Here is a 21657-nt window from a genome sequence, read left to right on the forward strand (position 1 = left end):
CTTCTTTTGAGATGCAGAATTTAATTTATTCAATGTTTGGATTAAAGTCTTATCTCTAAAATGTAACAGCAACTAGAAATCATTTAGCAGATGGCAATACACAAGGAATGGCCAAGTTCAGTGTATCAACTGATGTTTTTGGAGCACACATTAGACATTTATTTTGTTTTATATATATCTGTCCTAAGTTTATATTGGCAAAATATCAAGGTCTTGACTTCCAGCAGTGAGGCAGGTAGCTGAGGAGGGATTAGCAAATTCCACTTTTACAGTTTTTATAGTAATAGTACATTTACAGTATTAATAGTACTTATTAGCGGTTTTTGGAAAAGCTATGAAAGACGATAGAAATCATTACTTTTTTTTCCTATTCTCTTTTTTATTGAGTTTTTGTGAACCTCTGCAAATGACAAAACCACCAGAATACTGTACAAGGGATGAACATTTTAGACAACCTTAATGTCATTTACAGACCTCAATAATTTCAAGAAACACACTTGCACACATTGCAGAGCAAACACTCTGCCTTGTCAAGAGAGCTTTTAGCTGTGGGACTGGAGTATAGTGCCAAGCCAGGCGAGGTAAGCTCCTGAAGGGAGGTGAAAAGCACAAGGCAGGTTTAAGGTTGGAGGCAATTGTTGTCAGGAGAGAGGATGGCAAACACTTCTGCCTTTGAGCTTAACTTAAAGGTAGAAGATGTTAAGCAGAGAAAGCTGAAGAGACTGCACTGACCCAGTGTCAAATAGATGTGGTGGCTTAGGGTAATACATAATCTAGAGTTTGAACTACTAGACTTATTTAAGCTAAAGCAGATACTAATTTATTTTAATCACCCAGTTTAATTACTCTTTGTAATTGCTAAATGTGAAATGAGGTAATCAGAATTCATTCATGTGTGATGTAAATGTGTATATTAAATTAGATGCCATTCTGTCAAAATGTTGATGAGATATTTCAATGAAACACTAAATTTTCACCCCACTGTGGTGCTAGATAAGGAGTCGGCAAGATTAATCACCTGAGGACTCTGCATCAAGTTTGTGGGAGGTGTTTGAGCAGACTAATTGTTATTTTTCAGTCTGGACTAAAGTGGTGGAATCACTGGTTAACAGACTGGCAGTGACATCCCTTAAGCTGCATTGGCAAAAACAAAAGTGGTCGATTTAAAGCTCCCAGGATTGTACGAAGTGCCGTATTGTCCATCTTAAGGTTACTGCTGTGATTTAAAGCGCACAAAAATACTTATTTCATTATCAACTAAAGGCAGAAATTAACAAGCGGTAAGAAAATGATACGTCGCACATGCACCTTGACTCTAATAAACAACAGACTGAATAAAAAATGAATGAACTGTGTGTACATACTTGAAATTGAAATGTTTGCAATTGATTTTTCTCTGTCTACCAGGAGTACCTTTCTTCCACCCTATTTGTTGGCTTTTATTAAGTTAGTTGCCCGCTGGAGGAGGAGTGCAGCTGCAGAGACAAGCTCATTTGAGCCACAATGGAATGGCAGGGCAAAGCACTTAAAGGCCTTGGGAAATCAGGTCATTATGAGCCGTGGTTTTCAGGAGTATGACCAGAAAGGTCAATAAGAGAGCATGGAAGCACTGAGACAAAGTCAGAAGGCGTTAATAGGACTCAATTTCCATCTGGGTGAGCTCTCAGGAAGATCTTGGCTAGAGGGTTGACAGGTTGTCATTGAATATTATGGGAAGCAACTTCAACTCCTCAATTGTCATTGTCTTACATGCCCCCTGGAGACTGAGGGATAGACAAATAATCACTGCAAACCTTGCAGATTTATGCAAAATGTGTCGACAGCAAACTCACCTGCTGCTATAATGCACAACTTGCCCTTCGCCTTTTTAACAGCAGTACGTCTGAAAACTGGAAACATAATAATCCTTTTTTCTTATGCACAGAAACTTTCTCGGGGATCTTTGCACTGAGATGAAGAGTAGAGCGAATAAGAAAGAACAGATGAGTGGATTATAAATCACAGCAAAGTCCTACCTCTGGACCAGTATTTGCTGATCGTGTGTAAAAAAAGACATTGCATTCACGTCATGCATCTCTGTAGAGCTTCCCTGCATTTTCACACTGTTATTCATTACTTCTTGCCTTTTGCAGCTCACTAGCTATCAACTGTGTATCATGTGAAACATAAATAATAAAATGTCATTGCATGAGGCGTCAGATTTTTGCACTGTAGTTGAAAGATGTGAACATCATTGCCTCTTTTTTTCCTTGTCTGTTTTTGTCTTCCTCAGATTCCTTACAGTAGCTCGGGCTGTCTTGTGCCAACCAGAGTAGGAACATCAGTGGGTGAGTGCTTGACAGAGCCAGCACCGGGGAGTTAATACCAGTCACTGCTGGAGGTGTGACACAGTCCCAGCCCACAACACATTGATTCACACAGGATTAAGCCACTGCATGATGCTTCAGGTTGAAGGCCTGGTGCAGGTGATTTACTCTCCCCGTCAAACTTAACATCTTTGGACCCTCCTCTGCCCTGTTCCTGCTTTCGGTGGGACTACTAAAAAAAAAAGCATCTGCTACTGTAACAACCAGATCACCGAAAGGGATGACTGGCAGTCATCTTGCTCAGGTACATTTTACATCATGTGCATGGTGTCCAATTAAGAGTGCAGCTGTTTATGAATTTAGTTATCCAAATGTGCGTTTTCTTTATTTTAAGGGTGGAAAAAATATTTTTTTCAGAATTTATGATCAGATTGAGACTAATGCTCAACTGTCAAGATGCTGACTCCCAAGATTCCATCAAAATTGAACTGAATTCCACTCATTTTGAGCTATATATCTGTGCTCTTTTGTTTTACAGCTGCAATGAAAATACAAAAGAAGCTAAACATTCTGGAAATGACAAACACGTTTTATATAATGAGCTGTCACCATCCATTCAGGCAGCATAATAGTGGCACTGTCTTTGTTACTGTTCTGAATAGAATAAAACTCCTGGTGTCAAAGGAATTAAAGAATCAAATGTAGTGCAATACTCTTTAAATACCAATCTATACAGAAACAGAAGAAACCGACTGCTAAAATAAGCCTCGGATCAAAGGAATACAAAAAAATGTGTTGTGCATTTGTGATTCTTTCAATGCTGTCATGGTCATTCCTGCCAAGGAAAACATCTGCAAAAATCAGCTCCTTTGGATGTAGATGGATTTCTGTTTTCATATTGCCAACCCCAATCAAAAACAATTACATGCGCCACAATGTGGAAAAAATACTCGCAGCTGTGTTAACCTGAATCCACTTGATGCAACACACAAAGAATGGCGCAGCGATATAGATGGGAGTTTAAGCTTAGAATCTGAAGCGGGAATGAGCTGGTTGGCTACATAATTATGTGGAAATCCAGAGAAGAGGGTGGCATCTCTGGTAAACAGACTGGGATCAAATGCCTTTGTTTTCACTCCAGACAGAACAGGGTGTTTGGCTTATTTAAAGAGAGGCTGGAGGATCGCATGGTGATTGTTCAGAGCCTTGGCATACCAAATTAGCTTTTGCCATTCATTTGGAAACATCTAATCAAACATTAATTATTGTGACCACCTGTGAAAGGGAGGGGTGTAGAGTGTTGCTCATCTGCTCCCTTATGCTAGCTGCAGGGTTTTTCTCGCTGAATTCAATGAGTGAGCCCCAAACAAGGACCACAGGAGACAGAGGAGCAGATTGCATTCCATCAGATCGTGGAGTATCTAATAAGACTCACACCAGCATCTGAGCCATGATGCTGTTTGCCAGGTTTTCTACGGCCACTGAGAGCCTAGCATGATTCCTTTGACCCAGATATTTAGCAGCTTAAGAGCTTTTCTTTTTTAAGATTTTCAGGATAGCCTGTATTACTCACCCATTCTGAGATGCGCTGGCTGGATGAGCACAATTGCTGCTGATTCTCGCAAAGATATCTTACAGTAGAGTAATCTCGATTGTCTACCTTTTTGTACTTTGAAAAACAAAACTGGCATGCCTTGGGGTCATGCTTGTTTCCATTGCTTGTTTGTGTTCAAGACCATGTTTTCCAATCAGTTGTGACATGGTCTGTCAGCCCAAGAAGAGTGCTGCTTGTCCTGTGCATAGTCAAATTAGAGTGGCTGGAGGGTGCGTGTAATATAGGTGCAGTCAGGTATGGCTTCCAGAGAAGTGCAGCCCAAGAGAATGGCTAGTAATCAGCAACCAGAGGTATCTAATTGGCATATGGCTATGTGAGTGCCAGACTGGTCTGCTCACTCATCCAAGTAGAATACATCTTCTAGCCATCAAAAAATGTGAGACAAAGGCAGTTCTAATAAAAATTGTGAATACATTATCTTCAGAGTGGATGAGTTATTTAAAGGAGAAAGTGGAAGAGATGGAGAGGGAGACAGAGCGGGAGTGAAAAAGAGCACTCGCTGTTCTTTGCCTGACAGAACCCCATGAGGCAAATTGGTATTGAGAATAGATACAAACAATAGTTATGTGTTGAATTGCCAAACCCTTGGGCCTGAAGCCCTCCAACACACACAAAAAAGAGCAAACCATTTTGACTATAGAATAACACATCAAAGCCAGAGGAGAATTGGACAGTCCATCAAAAACTGTGCATCTGGCAGCCCACTTCTGGGCACCAAGCCATCTCCATCCAAGCATTTCTTTCTCATTAAACAAATTTTACCCCCACCAAAACATAGCTAAAGCAGCAAAGTCAAAATCTAATTTCCCTGAATGAAATCAAGCAAAAATAATTCAGCTGCCAGCGCTTTCACAGGCACGCCATGTGTAAATAATCTTAAATCTCAAATGGCTGCTGCCTCTCAGAAGTTAATCTACCATTAGATACTCTCTATGATACTTACTATCGTATACTATCGGGACAAAATGTAGAAAAGCCTCTCTGTTGTATTGATGTGGAATGTCAAAAGAAAAATTAAAAACTTGTCCTGTACAGAATCAGTAGATTAGAAAATGCTTACCACAGTCGCACAGATTACATCTAATTCATGACAGATGTGACTTTGAAATAAAATAAACTCTCAGTGATGTTAGTATTGGATGTGTGGATCACCAGCTTAATACCTCGGCTTGCATAAACATAAAATGTTTTGCTATTCTTTATGTGCTGCAAATTCCCACGGTGCCTAAATCAGCTGTATTTGATATTAAGACCAATTTTTTGCTAAACCTATGCAGCAGAAATTGCTTTTGTCTCATGTTTTATGATTACAGAATGTCAAAAAACTGCAGGGGAGCTCAGTGGGACGATAAGTCAATAATAACAAATCTCTCAATACCCAAGTGCCACAGTGTAGCAAAAATTGTTTTTGGAAAATGAATCACTGCAGTCATGAACACCAGTCTTTCAAAGCATAAGGTGTTACAGATTTAATTTCATATTCATTAATTTTGCTGTTGGTGCAACACAATTAGAGGCCTAGTGAATCCAGGACTAATCCTTAACACTCCTAGGACACGAATCACAGTAGCAGGAGATAGGAATAAATGAGCTGCAATAAAAAGGTACTAATACCCTGTATTACTCCAAGCTTAGAGCCTCGCCTTCCATCAGTGCTTGTTTCCACACCTCCTTTGGGACGCTGAGATACTCTTGCCACTCTGTCTAATTATTTTTGATCTATGTAGGTGGAGAAGAAGCCATAGTATCCCACAACTATCAACTACAACAGCAAAGCTGTTTTACAAGTCAAATCTTATCCATCCGGCACTATGATCCATGTGTGAAAAAGTCTGATGGACTTGGAAAGTGACACCTAATATTACATTTCTGGGCTGGAGGATTCAGTGGGAAGGTGGCCAAGGTTTCTGATCATATTTATGAATGAGCTGATGATGAATTTCATTTTCCTCCCACAGGAGTAAGAGAGGAAGCAATGGGCTGGACTATGACTCTAAAAGATGACTTTGGGGTCATTGCCTGGACACGGCAAGCTGGGAGCTACCTAAGCCTCTTCCTCCTCTTGTCTCTCTTTTCCATATCTGTCCGTTTAGACAACGTGTATCCTAGAGACCACCATTTTTCATGGAAAGCAGGTAAAATATTTATTCTACCTTATTACAAGTGCATTAATAAAGGTCCTGTTTTGACTTATATTTAAATTAAGATGTGCAATCCACCTGCTTGCATGTAAAACAACATAATCTTGTTCTTAATGGTAATTTAAAAAGTCAAATCTCTTTGAACCTGTTGAGGATCATGGCGATAAGATACGCAGCATGTGGAAGCACACATTTGCACACATGCATTTTCAGTGAAACCAGTTTTGTGGGGAAAATATTCCTTCTTTTTTTGACACACATTGGACTGCAGTTGGACATCATCAAGCCTTCAGGCTCAAGTGCCTGGGGTGAAGAGAATAATAATGCTTTTTTTTTTCTTGTAGAGTATTCACTCACAGCCCCAAAATGACAAGGACAGCTACAGTTGTTACAGCAGAGTGGCATGGTTATTAAGATATTGAGGCATATGAAATAGTCTTCCTGGCATGCTTAGTGAATTTATGGCCCCAGTTATATATAGTACACATTGTTGTAATGGAAAACATGCTGCGTATTGAGCTGTACAAATCCCTTATTCACACACATTCACATGCACTCACACCTAAATTGTGTTTTACATCTCCTGTGTGTTATTTATGCATCCATTTGGAAATTATTAACATTTTTGTAAATTAATCACCTTTTGGAAACCTGTATTGTAGCTGATGTCATTCTTTTTTAACAAGAATTTTGAGGCAAACTCAGAATTCATCCTTTGTTCGCTTCACCAATTCAATTGAAAATGCATTTGCAAAGCAGCTTGAGGAGGAAAATGTGGCCTTCCCACACAAAAGCCCCACTTGCTGTGCGATTAGCACTTTCATTTCTCACTCTGTGGTTGGGTAATGACACTGCCCAAGTGATAAAGAGATTGATTAATTTCACATGAAAGAGCTTATGTTCAAAACGGATGTAACCGGAACACCAAGTGTGAGGATTTGACATCCTTTCAGAGCTAAGATGGCTTATAAGTTGTTTCTTAAATGGAAATAAAAATCAATTTACAAAGAAGAAAGGGAATCTCAAACTTAACATACCTCACCTCTGAATAAATCCACCTAATGTCTGTTTGACTGCAGGAAAACTGTTCGTCTCAAACTGCTGTTATCACAATGCTTTGATTTGAACTGCGGAACGACACAAACTCGAGTCGCACAAACACAGATTGAACACTTACTGTATTCGCATTGTATTGTGCTGATGAATGTCATTGATGTGAGCCACATATTTGTCTTAATGTCGGCAGCGGCTCCAAGCTTAATGTCTTAACTCAGACTATTAGGTTCATGTTGGCAAATATTGACAGGAACCATTTGAATACTTAATTTAGCTGACAGGCAAATCTTTTTCTTTAGGAATTGTCATTGTAGCAAAGATCTGTTCTCAATTAGCACAGCCACCCTTTTGTATGTCTGGCGTGTCTATCTAGGCCAGCAGCATTGTGGGGTAAGTCTTTTGTGTGAGCCAGTTCCCAGAGCTGTGGCTAAGCTGCGAGTCTCAGGCTGAAACAGGGAGCTGGAGCTATTTAAGCTTGACCTTCATCAGTGTCTTGAAGAACAAAATAGAACAGTGAGACACTGCTGCTAATGGCATTATTATTTCACCCTTAAAATAAATTGCTAAAAGAAATTCCCTTTAACATCTATAGATAACTTTCCTGGCAGTCAGTGCCACATTTCCAGGGTCACAGTCCTGTTTGCATCAGAATGCAGATATCGTGAGTGGAGCATTTTAAGTAGGATTTATTTAAGCATCTGCTTTTAAACATGCCACTGTGCTCATCCGGTGTCAGCTTTAGTCTACTGCAGTAAGTAAGGGCTTCTTTTCCAAGTTTTCAGTTGTCATCACTGAGATTAACGTAACTGTTCCAAAGAGGGTCTAAGGTGTTGGGATTTAGCTCTCAAAATGTATTTGTCTTTTTTTTTATAGTAAAGAAACAAGAAAACTGTCTTCCTGGGTACGTGTTAGCGTTCATCCCAAATGATTTCTATTATACATCAAAGCTTGTTTATTTTCTTTCTAAAAAACAAAAATAAAACGACACCCTCATTTAAGTTTTCATTTTCCTTCTTTGACTTGAGGACCAAGCTAGTTCAGGAAATTGATATGTCTTTAAATCCCAGAAGAAGAAGACAACATTGGTATTCTGGGGCGATCGTGGCTCAAGAGTTGGGAGTTCGCCTTGTAATTGGAAGGTTGCCGGTTCGAGCCCCGGCTCCAACAGTCTCGGTCGTTGTGTCCTTGGGCAAGACACTTCACCCGTTGCCTACTGGTGGTGGTCAGAGGGCCCGGTGGCGCCAGTGTCTGGCAGCCTCGCCTCTGTCAGTGCGCCCCAGGGTGGCTGTGGCTACAATGTAGCTTGCCATCACCAGTGTGTGAATGTGTGTGTGAATGGGTGGATGACTGGTTGTGTAAAGCGCTTTGGGGTCCTTAGGGACTAGAAAAGCGCTATACAAATACAGGCCATTTACCATTCTGATGTATTTTAACAGTACACTGGAGACTGCATTTTCTATTTTTTAACTAATATTATTTCCCTATTTACACCTCTTAGTTCTTCCTCCTTTTTTTATTACACAAAATATTATTTTATTATATTGTTGGCTGGAGTCTGCTGAAAAACTCCAGGATGTAATCTACTCTTCATCTAAATTATGTGGGAACCTTCAGCAGGAAGATTCAGCTGAAGGGCAATGATTTTCAAAAGATTGAGAAATCAATAAAGGTTTTCCTTAATGAGAGATATCTCAGCCGCTCCTGGATTATTTAAAGGACTTACGGGGCTGAAGCCCCAGGATCCAGTCTGTAAATCATCTTAAATTGGTTCAGCTTAAAAGCGTAAGAGTCCCTGCTGCTTTAAAAATGTGACTTAATTGAACTTGGGTAGAATAATTTTTTAAAAAACAATGTGAGCTAACGGAACTTGGAGAATCAAGTTAAAGAAACCTAAGAGATTCAGTTGGCATTGTTTTCAAATGTCTGTTTTCTTCAAGCTCCCAAAAAACAAAGGATGATGGGGAGACTTTCAGGTGCACATTGTTTTAAAGTCAAAAGACTTTAAAAGAAGAAAAGTTCTAAAGTTGTGTAAGAATAACAAATCAAAACTCCTCCAAAAACAGCACAGATGTATTTAAAATTCAACTTGAAATCAACAGTACATAATCACCTTAGTTGATCCCACTTAATTCCCGTATAAATATAGGGACCCGATGGATTTGCTGACGAGCTATGGTTAAAACAATCATTACAGCGCTGCATATGTGAGATGTTTGACTGTAAGAAAAAATAAACTCTATATGTGCTTTGATACAGTCAGGCAACATTTACATTTCATTTCAGGGTCTGAGTGTATTTATTTGCAATTTCACCACACTGTTGCACCATCAAAGCTGAAATCAAACATCACTGCTGCACAGAGCTTCTGTTGTTTCTCAAAAATAAGCTCAAAGGAGGCAGTGTGCAAGGATCAAATCTTTGGGGATTCACTTTTAACCAAATGGCACTGAATAATTTACAGAGGTCTTTTTTTGATTTACCATGGTAAAGAAAAAAAAAACACACACACACATTAGGCAAATGTATTTTGAAGCAGTTAACATCAGTTGATAAGATGTTGCAATTCAACAGTATCAGGTTACACTCAGTTGCAGTAGTTTTCTTTTGCAGACACAAACAAATCAACCTGTTAGTTATTACTTCTATAGTCAGTCCTATGGCGTGTAAGTAGTTAAATTGTTTTCCTTTTTTTTACTGGGCATCAAAAGTTGGCCTGATAAGGGGGACATTCAAGAGTGCATCATAAATATGCACAGTAATTATTATGTGCAGTACTAGCTAGAGATGTGCTCATTTGAAGTTTTGTAAGTAGCAACAGGGAATAACACAAACAGTAGATACTCTGGTGTGACCAGTAGCACTGATTCAAAAGGACCTTGACAAAGAAGATAAGTTGAAAATGACAAATTACGTGCTCAAAAGGAAAAAAGAAAAGCTTTTTGGAAATCAGAGAATCTATTCACAAGCACCCACTGTAACCTGATTACTCACAGAAGATGAATCCAAATAGTCCACAACCCATTTGGAGTGCATGATTTCAGCCATTCCACCTTGAACACACAGTTATTTATACTTCAAAATATCTAGATACATCTATGAAAGCCGTTATTGTATTTCATCTAGGTATGCTGCTAGGCTCCAGTATTCTGTGACGGTTTTGGGGTTTTAGCCTCGCTAAGTAGCTCAAAAAAGATGTTTTTCAAAAATGGGATCAAAACTGGAAATGTCACTCTCACATTAAACATTAATAAACACACAATAGCACAGACTAACCATCCTAAGAAAAGGCAGGATGCTGCTTTTAGCATAAGGCAATTTAACCCCCTTCAAATGAATATTAGAGAGACTGATAACAACATGAAAAAAACCTCACTTCTAAGCAATATTGATCTTTTTCTACCACACTAATTTGTTTTAGGGTGGAAAAAGCATTAAAGGATGCTGCTGAACTGAAAGCTCCAACAGGAGGTCGAGTGTAGTAGCCAACACCAGGCAATCTTATATGTTTGCAAACAACAAAGCAAAACCACTCACCCATTAGCTCATTATCCATGCTACATAAATATCATGTTGCGCTTATTACTCACAAATGATCAGCTTCACTACCAAAGCTGACAGGGATGTAATTAGATTTTATGTATTTCTAATCAGCATTAGAAATAATAATGGTCATTTGTTCCCTAAAACCTAAAATCGTGGCTCATCTGGAGGAGGTCAAGTCTCTTTTGCAAACACAGCTTCCTAATTCAATAAAACAGATCATTTCCCCACGAGTCAAGTGATAACATGAGTTAGTAATGCTGTTAAATCACACTTGTTTTTTCAGCTAAACAATAAGAGTTGAAGGACTGCTCTCAAACAAAATTACATGAAGTTGAAAATATATAATGCATACTTTTACCAACACCATGTTATACAAACTTTTATTTTACGTTGGCTCCTTTGTTGTTTAATACTGTTGTTAATTATGTCACAAATGACTCTGCACCTGACCAGCAGCCAATCCACAGTACACTGAACTCCTGTGGGTGGATGGCAGACCCATTAGCACTTTTAGGTTATGCCTGACTGGGTCCAATGTGTTAAAGCTACCAGACCTGGATCTCGAGTGACAACCTGGTAACCCTATCCCAGGCCCATGCCACTTGATCGCTTGATCTCCATGTCGGCATAGAGGTCAATGAATCTTATTCTGTTTCTTCACCCAAGACCACTTAACCCCACCAGTGACAAACATAAACATACAACCCACTCCATCATGACAAGTTGTCAATTTCTGGAGAAGAGTTAAGTGGTTTGGGCATCTGAAGAGTATGCCTCCGTGATGCCTCCTAGGCAAGGTGTTTCAGGCGTGTGGTACTGGGAGAAGGCCCTGGGGCCGACCCAGGACACACTCTGGAGATTATATTTCTTGGCTGGCTTGGGAATGCCTCATTGACCTCCCAGATGAACAGGGAGGGCAGAGGGGTGATTTTCTGCTAAGAGAATTCTCTGCTGCCCCGATGAACCAAACCTGGATAAGTGTCAGAACATGGATGGATGGATGGATGGATGAGGTCACCCAGCACTCCCAGTACTGGCACCAAGCCTGGATAAATGGCCTGTGGCAAACCCTTGGAAAATAAGGGAGCAGTCTCACTTGCAGAAAACTGCTCGTCAATTAACTGACTTGAACAAAACAATCAAAAATGAACGTGGCAGAATTTACAATAAAAAAAAAATATTGTCAACAACACTGTAAGTGACAGCTCAATTATTTATGAATTCAAACCATGAAGAAGGTGATTTTCGTAGTGTAGTAACAAGTGCTGTAGAGCTCAAAAACAGCTCCCTGTAGAGACAGACCCTTATCAATACACAATTAGAAACAGATTGGTGTTTGAAGAGTGTTAACTCCTAAATTCATGTGCCGATCACGTTTCTTAATAAATAGACTAAATGACTGAAGTAAACTCTGAGCATAATTTTAAATCAAGAGATTTCATGTCAGAAGTCGTGTTTATGCACTTCCAAACTGAAAACCCAAAATGACAGTTATTGCAAGTTATATATTTTTATTATGTTGATGACAAACAGTTAAATTTGCTCTACTATATTTCAATACAAAGTCTCAAAGTGTACACGCAGATCTTTCTCCTTAATCCAGCCGACATCATTCTCATAAAAGCCAAATCAGTAAAATGGGCAAGAGGTAACTTTTAATTCAGTGAGTGAATTCAGAGACAATCCTGGTAGTCTAGTCTCTTTGTGATAAACTGAATGGATTCACTTCATTATATTTATTTATTATTTTATTAACCTTTATTTAACCAGGAAGATCCCACTGAGATTAAAAATCTCTTTTTCACGGGAGACCTGGCCAAGATAGGCAGCAGCAAGTGTCTCACAGTTACAGAAATGGCTCAATTAAACAAAGGCAGCAACAACACACATGCAAAATAAATAAATAAAATAAAACATAAAATAAAATTCAGTAAAATTCAATAAAGTTCAAATAAAAATAAAAAAATCACTTTGATAGCATCAAACTGAGGAAAAACCATTTTCATCATCTTTCACCATGAATTTTAACAGGATTTAACAAAGCTACTTGTCCACACTCTGTTATTTAATGGCTTCCTCCTCGATCGATGTATAATGCATTAGTTTGTGTCATAGCAGAAAATATGTGTGAATCAATGGTTTCTTTTGACTCATTAAGTTGTTTAAAAATAATTATTACGTGTTTTCATTTTAAGTAATATGGTATCTGTAGAGTGTTGTAATATAGAAACTAAGCACAGTCCGTTTACAAATCCACAGTTATTTCTCAGATCCAGCAGGGATAGGATTTTGTGCTTTTGTTTATGGATTACATACAGATATTCATTATTTACTCTCATTTTGTTTGTTCTAAACAATCTAAAGGGAAGATACAAATGTGTCAGAGATGGCAGGTTTCCTAAAAGTTTAATATGTTTTTAGAAAATACGCTCACAGAACTCATTTATTTTAATGCAATCATAACAAACACCACTGCCAGGTGATTTGTCCTGCGGGCTCTGGCGTTGTCAGCAGTTTGACAACAGCTGTGGATCCTTGTCACAGTGGGATTTCTTCTGCCGCAAATGAAGAGCTTTAAAAGTAAATAAGCTGTGATTCACACAGGGAAGAAAGCGACTGGTGCTGCACAGCTCTGTGACAATGCAGTGATTTAACAAACTATTTTATTTTAAGTTTTAGATTACTCTTCTTTAGCGGCAAGCCACAGCGGTTATTTTTTGTTTTGTTTTACTGCACAACAAGATCACACTGTTATTAAATGGGTCCCTCTCGAGCTTAAAATTCCATCCACACAATTTTGCAGAAGAATAAAAATAGGGCGTTTGTGTTTAAATATTGTGTTGTCAGAAGTGTCTGTTATGCGCAAGATGTCCTTTGGTGGTGGTGCGTGATGTGCCTAGTTATGGCATTAGTTAGATGCAGCTGTCACTACCAATTTGTCATGTTCCCCCCACAAAGTAACATTGGTATGAAAAGATCTTTTTCTTTATCTTAACCAAACAGCAATTAAATTGCCTAATTTAGTAAACGCCTTTACCTTTCAAAGCCTAGCCAACAACCTTTTAGAGCCTAAACCTAACAAAGCAGATTTTAGGAGAACTTCAAAGAAAACTAGACAGAGATGTGGGGTGGGGGGCAAAAACAAATGCAACACAGAAACAGGCCTGAACTATGGGTTGTGGTAAATCAATTTCCTCTTTTAAAACTATTTCAGTGAGAAAATGCAGGAAATAAGCTAAATCTTCTCAACCCTGATGAGAGGCAAAGTCATGCAGCACAGTTCTAGATAAAGACAATGTTAGCACCCCCAGAGATACTGACAGAGGTGGAGCAGAGTGAGCAAAACCAGGAGAAGTGAAAGAGGAATGCTCATTAGACGTACTAAAAGGTAGTGTGGCAGACAATAATGAATACAAAAAACATGGACTGTGGTCTGATGGCCTTGGAGAACAGAGACAAACCCATCATTAGCCAGACACTGAAACTGACAATGAGGAGATATTTACAGCATGGGGGAAATGGAAGTGACAACAAAATAGACCAGCACGAATAGCTCTTATGACATTGAGGAATGGAGGGAAAATATAAGAGAACATGCAGACCTTCCTTGCTAAATTTATGCATGAACTTAATTTCCTGTGGAAGGTACTTAATCTGAGTGTTTTTCTCTGTTTGCCTTTGATAAAAACTCTCAAACTTTCAAAGTATTTCTCGTATTTTATTTGTGTGCTATTAATTATGCAGGTTGCCGGAACAATTCAGCAAATTGCTACAAGTATGTGCAGTGTGTTATTCCATTAAAAATTGAATTTCTTTTTTTCTGCTTTCACACATGTCCCTTGGGTTGTGTAAGCCTAGTACACAAAGTCAGCCTGATTAGGACAAAGGGGAATAAAATGTAGCATTGACTATTGATCTGAATACACCCATTTTTTTCTTCTTCTTCTTGTTTTTTTTTGTTAAACCACTCATTGTATTTTTAAACATTGCCTTGGGTGTGTCTTTGACAGAAAACGCCAAGAACAAAGTTGATAGGAAACAAATTATTTCCTTGAAGCATTTCAATTAGATCACCATAAAAAACTGATATTTATTAATGGCAAGCTGTATTATTTAAGCTATCAAACAACCTTGACAAAATCAGTTTTGTATGTTGATTGTTGATGTGAGATCTCATTTGAACTTGCGTCCTTCCTTTTGACTGGAATGGAACAGACTGAGGTTATCATAAAAGCCGGTGGCTAGTCTCATGAGAGCTACAAGGCAGTACAATCCAAGCAGTCAGATCCTTAATCCTATGAGAATATTCTCACAGAACAGTTAGCTTTCAGAGCAGCTCTCCTCTCTGAAGTCTCTTTCAAACGAAGCGAAGGCCTTTCACATCACTCTTATACAAAATGTTCCAATTCTGAACAAATCTTCCCCAGTTTAAATTTTCCATAAGAGGATTGAAGGAGGAATTGGCAGTGACACACAGCCATAACTAGTTTGTAACAGGAGACAGAAGAAATTATAAAGAGCTCCTGTGGCTACTGGATATATCCAGCCTGGAGTGTCACTGTAGAAAAGATGGGAATCAAATTTGGAAGGTCATTACTGAATAGCTCTTGCGGCTTCAATTAATACTGATATTGAAATACATAAAAGGCATGTCTTGGTCTTCTGATTTTTGTCAGATGAAGCCCCATGTGTGCAAACTTCCTTAAGACACGACTCCCATATAAATGAAGGCAGTGTGAGGGCTGTTGAAACGTTGCTTCATTTTCGTCTCTATATAACTCTATATAATCAATGAATCATTCATAGAATATAATCATATATTCAAATTTGACTGATTGTAATCAGTTAGCCAGATTCCATTTAAACCATTATAACAGGCATGCACAAAATACAGTTCAATTTCCAGAGAGCTGAAATGAGTGTCTGTGAGATCATATGCCATGCAAATGAATGCTTTAGAAATAGTATGATGACCAATAAAATGAACTAAGAAGTAATAGATTACATAAGATACATCTCTACTACAGTAATGCAACAATGCAGAGCACCGCTTTCAGGATTTTCAGCTGTGCTCTTGCATCTCTGGAACATCACATATGGATTACACAACATATTTTCCAGCTCAGTCATTCATTGGTTCTTTTTTAGCAGGGTGTTATACAAATTTCACATAAATCACACATCATACAAACACAACTAGAAAAAGCTGGGATGCTGTGTAGAATGCAGATACAATTGGAATGCAATTAGCTTCTTAGAAACACAGTAATCAGTATATTTGATGGGACCAACAAGTCTCAAAATAGTTGGGTCCTCATGCACTAGCTCACGCTCCTTCCCAACCAGAGAAGTGACATTCCAAGCCCCAGCTGCTAGTTTAAAGAGCCAGGAATCGGTCCACTAGGATCTCCGACCCTGGCCACCGCCCAGCGGCCGCTATGGTAACTCCTGCAGATGGTTGGCCTACAGTAGGGTGGGCCCATGTCCCTTCTCTGGGCTGTGCCCGGACGGGCCCCATGGACTAGGGCCTAGCCTTAGTCCATGGGGCCCTTTCCTCGGCAGTGTTCCCTAGATCTTTTACTCATGGCTTAATAGTCCAAGTGCTGAACTGACCTGCCTGCAGTCCATTAATTGTGTAATGCCACTTGATAGCTTGATGAAATGTACTTTCTGAAATGCACTTTAAGACATTTTTAGTACAGCATCCACTTTCCAAAGCATGTATACAGCCCTTCATCGTATACACTTTAAGGACTTTTTTTTCCTTTTGAATTACCAGTTAATCTAACACAAATGTCTTTAAACAGTAGGGGAAAGCCATTGTACCCAGAAAAAAACATGCAGAAACTGGGAGAACATGCACACAGAAAGACCAGACGAGTCAACCTCACTAAACTTTCTTGCTGTTAGGTGAAATTACTAACTACTGCACTTCTGTGCCGCCCAAGGAGTTATTTTTGCTGATACTTGTGACTGAAATAAAAGCAGAGCTTAATTAGTCATTTAGAATGAAATTTGAGAATGCAGCTATACCCCAGAAGCATTAAGTCACAATAGTGAAATTTGGTTAGTCAACATCTTCAGATTCTTGAATGCAAATGAAGTAAACCTGCTGACAGGATGTTCTCCTGTTCTGCTGCTGCAAACTGGCTCAAGTGCAAAGATTTCAGTAAATCAGCAGTGAGGGGAGTCAGGCAGGAGCAAGCCCTTCTCTTTGATGTCTTACTGGAAGTTGGAAGTATTGAGTTTTGCGGCTGATGTTAGTGACCTTGTACTTTGTGTTTTATGCATGTCTGTGTAAAGGTTAGGCACAAAAAGAGACCATAAAAGTAATTTGTCACTGCATGGAATGATGGGACAAAGCATCTGATATCCTTGGTTGCACACTGCAAAATGAATTAAGCCTCGGTGTCACAGAGTATTATTACTCTATCATTCTGTTCCTCATTTTTTTTGTTGGGTTTCTTAATATGCTCTATAAATGCTCTCTAGTGAGGAAGCTTCATTGTAATTCCAGATTTAAAAAAAAATAGAAGGCCATTTGCTTTAACAAAACATGACACGCCTGTTGTAATTACACTAGCTTTAATGAGATGAACTCTTTGCTCTGCAAAAAAATACCTTGAAAGTCTCCACCAGACTGAGGCAGGATGAATACAGAGAGAAGCAGAATATAGCAGGGGAGCAAAAACCGAAATGCTTAAAAAAAAACCTTTTGTGTTCGTCTTCCTCATAGTGCATTTTCCTTGACAAGCTGCTCTCCATACTAGAGTGCTGTATCTTTGTCAGCACAATTGTTTATACCCCCTACTGCAGACAGAGCTAGAAGTAAATAGGTTACCAACTGATAAGATTTCCCATTTCCCTGGCAAGTTACACTTATTTCTATCACTGTATCCCCAACTGTTTGATAATTAATGATGCGGTATTTGTTTCCTGAGCTGGAGGTTTCACTCCACAAAAATGATCCTTTCTGTATTATAAAGGAGGGGAACTCCTTTGTAATGCATTACGCACAGCAAGACGGAAAAAAAAGAAACTGCTAAAAATGTTCTTTGTGTTTAAAAAGCAGCCTCTACTGAGACCTGTTAAAATAGCCCCGTCTGTTTACTGTGTATTTGACCCGGTGGGGAACGCACTAGAGAGACAGCGAGGTAAAACCAAATGGATTTCATTCTTACCTGAGAAACACTCCCATATGAGTCATTTTCTGATTGCAGAGTGCTGTCTATCAGGGCCGCTTGTTTTATTTTACCCTTTGATCAACTGCTGTGCTGAAAAAGACAAGTAAAAACAGAAGGTAAACAAGAGGAGAGTGGAAAAGTGTGAAGGCAGGCTGAGAGCCAGGGGTTTGTAGACTGGCTATACTGCCAGTTGGCTACTATTTTCATAATAGTAGCCAATGAAAATGACACAGTTTTAATTGTGGAACATGTCACGTTAAACAGAAAATGGAAAATCATGCTTACAGCTATAAGATGTGGATTCAGCTTCTAAAAACTTTACTCGCAGTATCTATATAGAGCACATCATGTAGATTGTACACACAAGCATGTATATCATAAAATAATGTAATTATATTATTATTAATAATAATACAAAAACAGAAAATAGTAAAAAGAAGAAAGTCTGAGACACTACAAACTATTGTTATACTCTTAAATGCAAGGCTTATTTTTTCTTTTATCTGTATCTTGTTTTTAATAATTGTGCTTTATGCAGTTGTTTAAATTTTTTTAATTCTTTTCATACTTTCTACACTGAGGTGAGTTACTCTTGAGTGATTGAGAGTCCCACCTGTGACTTTCTACACCCACTGTTTCTGTTTCTACTTCTGTTTACATTTCCGTTTCTCTTTTTCACATCAATAATGTAAAATAATTTCCCTGAAGATTCCTTTTTTTTTTTTTTTTTTTTTTTTTTTCCTAAATGAAGATTCCTACAATTAAACGCATCCAAAATCTTCTGAAGAACGATTCACGAGATAAATAAAACTACTGTGATGTAATGCGTGTTTGGGAAGGAATACAACTTCCAATCTTCCTGTAAAATGTAAAACGAAATGGTAGAAGTGAATGAACTAGGACCAAAATCCTTCCTCAATTCAGTTCAGTTCATTTCAGTCATAATGTCTCTGCTAATTTCTTTAAAAATCAATGATCTCACAAGTTTCAGACTCTTAAGTGTCAACAGTCAAGAAACTAATATTAGGGTTTTCTAGAAATATATGGAACATTATAAAAGCCACAACTTTTAAATGATTTTCCACTTACTTTTCTGCTGCATGTAATTTGTTTTCATTCAGCGTTATCATTTTGTTCATTCTCAATTGTCCTGTCCTGGGAAGAGCAGCTGAATAATTCTTTGTTGTTGAGAGCAGTGGGAGAGCTGGATCAACCTATTGGACTCAATGGTCACAACAACCCAATTTAATTAATTCTGTTAATTCTTGGCTTTCATTCTCTGCCGGATTTTTCTTTTTTGTACGAGTGACTTCTTAATCACATTGTAGACAGTTTTCAATTTTGTGTTGTACTTATGAGGTGAAAGAGGGCTTTTTCATAAATGAGAAAAAATTAAATCCAGGCGACATCACTGGTCTCACATTCTAAACATATATTAATTTTCAGGAAATTCAGGGCAGCGGTATGATTGCGGTGTTTTCATGATCTTTCTAAACTATACACTGCATTGATGTACATATGTGGTTAATGTGACCAACTCTGGCTGCTGAATCATATTAACTTTGTCCTGCATTCATGATAGGTGCTAGAAATCTGTGTTGGGTAGGTGGAACCTGGCAAGCAGGAAACTAAGAGAATACAGCTGTTTAGTATGTGTGTAATGATGAAAATGGATGTATTTTTCCAAAGCACGGGGTTAGTTAGGCAAAAGTAAAAGTAGTATAGTGCCTGTGTGTAATATTACCCTGTATTTCAGGTATACACTAGACAAACTAATATCATGCATGGTTTCATGCTCTTGACAGTGTTTATGTTACATAAAACACAACCCCAAATACTGTTAAACGTATTGAAGGACTGTTGCACTGTCTCTAGTCAAGTTCTTCAATTTATGCTAATATTTAAAAGCTAATTTTCTAGCTGCCTCTTTGTGTTTTCTGGGCTCTGATTAGTTTCACAGGTATCCATGAGCTGGACAATTAAAGGCCTAGAACATAACTGTCTGGGCTCAAATTTATATTATATAAGTACATAAAATGTTCATTTTTAAAAGCAATAAGGCAATCAGTTCAGTAGGGTTGGTGCTTGTAATCCTTTCATTGCTGACACTTCACCCAACCCACTGAATTAATGGGAGGGACAGAAGAAATGCATCAGAAAAGGCTGATATGGTAAATGGCCTGTATTTGTATAGAGCTTTACTAGTCCCTAAGGACAAAAAGACCCCAAAGAGCTTTACACATCCAGTCATCCACCCATTCACACACTGGTGATGGCAAGCTACATTGTAGCCACAGCCACCCTGGGGCTGTGTTACATATTTACAGTGTTTTTGGTCACTAAATTATGTAAGAAAGAATTCAATGCACTGACAGAGGCTAGGCTGCCAGACACTGGCGCCACCGGGCCCTCTGACCACCACCACTAGGCAACGGGGGAAGTGTCTTGCCCAAGGATACAACGACCGAGACTGTCGGACCTTCCGATTACAAGCCGAACTCCCAACTCTTGAGCCATGATCGCCCCACGTTATGGGTTATATTGAAAGAGCAGGGTGATGTGTGTGTATCATATATATATATATATACATAACTTTTGTATTTTAAAAACAAGGCCAGGTATCATGTTACATATTTACAGTGTTTTTGGTCACTAAATTATGTAAGAAAGAATTCAACTGCCTGGGCAAAACTGGCCTATATTTAGTGAGCAACGATCAGGACTATATGAGGGCAAGAACAAAGATACAATGTTATATTCTATCTACTTCTCAGAGGGGAGCATGAATGTTTTAACCATATTTCACAGTAGTGATATTTAAGAGAAACTGAAAGTAAATTTAAAAAAGAGATCAGTGCTAAATTAAAAACGAGGTAATTGACAGCGTCATCAGTCCACTCCAGCTGAAGATGAAAGTATTTCTAACTGGTTTTGAGATGTTTTAATATGAGATCAAATAGTCATACACCCCATGAACCGCACAGATCTTATGCCTCAAAACGAGCCACTGTGACAGTGTTATTGGTAATCGATTACCTTTGAATGTGCCTACTATATATATGAATGTTTGTAAAAGAAAATTTAACCAATAATTTGTAACATTTACCATGTTGTTGATCTTTGAAGTCTCAAAATCTCTCTAGGGTAGTATGTACAACTGGTTTTATAATTATTCATCTCAACAAAATTGATCCACCTCAGGATTACATCTCCTCAGCCTCCACCTCAGAGTTGTGTTAAAAAATCTTATTGGATTTCATAAACCTGAAGTTGTAATGTTGAACTTGTGTAGAAGTCAAGTGGGAGCACAGTTCACAGAGATTTAAATGAGGCCCTTACAAAGTTGCATTTCAATAAGATGTAACTAGGGGAGAGAACACTAGTGTAATGATAAACAGACAGTGGTGGGAAAAGGGTGCTGGTGGGTTTTGCTGTAGGGATGCTTGGGGGGCTTCCCTTGATCAGGGATCATGCTCTCTCTCAAACTGGCTTTTTGGCAGCATGAGGCCCGAGCCACTGAATGGCAGAAGCAGCTCAATGACAAAGTTAGATTATTCAAAGATGTTCCTCATCACAAATGAACTTCTAGTTTGAGCGGAAACTGTAAAGTTGTTAAAGTTATGTGTAGTTCTGCTTTTTCAGCTGAGTTTGCATACAGCCATCCTTAGGAGAGTTTAAAACAAATACATAAAACGTTTGAAACTGTGGATCTCACAATATGTTTGTATATATATATATATATATATATGTTGTGTATCCTTGAGGTGTTAATGGGGTTATTGTAAATGTGTATATGTGCGTATGTGTATATA

At 38.5% G+C, this 21657-nt stretch overlaps 1 protein-coding gene across 1 annotated transcript in view; it reads left to right on the top strand.

Moving 5' to 3' along the window:
• The window catches only part of thsd7ba (thrombospondin, type I, domain containing 7Ba), a 189621-nt gene that overhangs the window by 39565 nt on the left and 128399 nt on the right, over positions 1 to 21657 (top strand). Inside the window, exons 2-3 of the mRNA XM_005745722.2 lie at positions 2273 to 2610; positions 5880 to 6056. Of these exons, the coding sequence (XP_005745779.1) occupies positions 5897 to 6056 (160 nt within the window). The 5' untranslated portion in view covers positions 2273 to 2610; positions 5880 to 5896. The remainder of the gene's footprint in view (positions 1 to 2272; positions 2611 to 5879; positions 6057 to 21657) is intronic.

The sequence above is a fragment of the Pundamilia nyererei genome, unplaced genomic scaffold (assembly GCF_000239375.1).
Source record: "Pundamilia nyererei isolate P.nyererei 1_Seehausen unplaced genomic scaffold, PunNye1.0 scaffold00163, whole genome shotgun sequence".
In the NCBI taxonomy this organism is placed as follows: Eukaryota; Metazoa; Chordata; class Actinopteri; order Cichliformes; family Cichlidae; genus Pundamilia; species Pundamilia nyererei.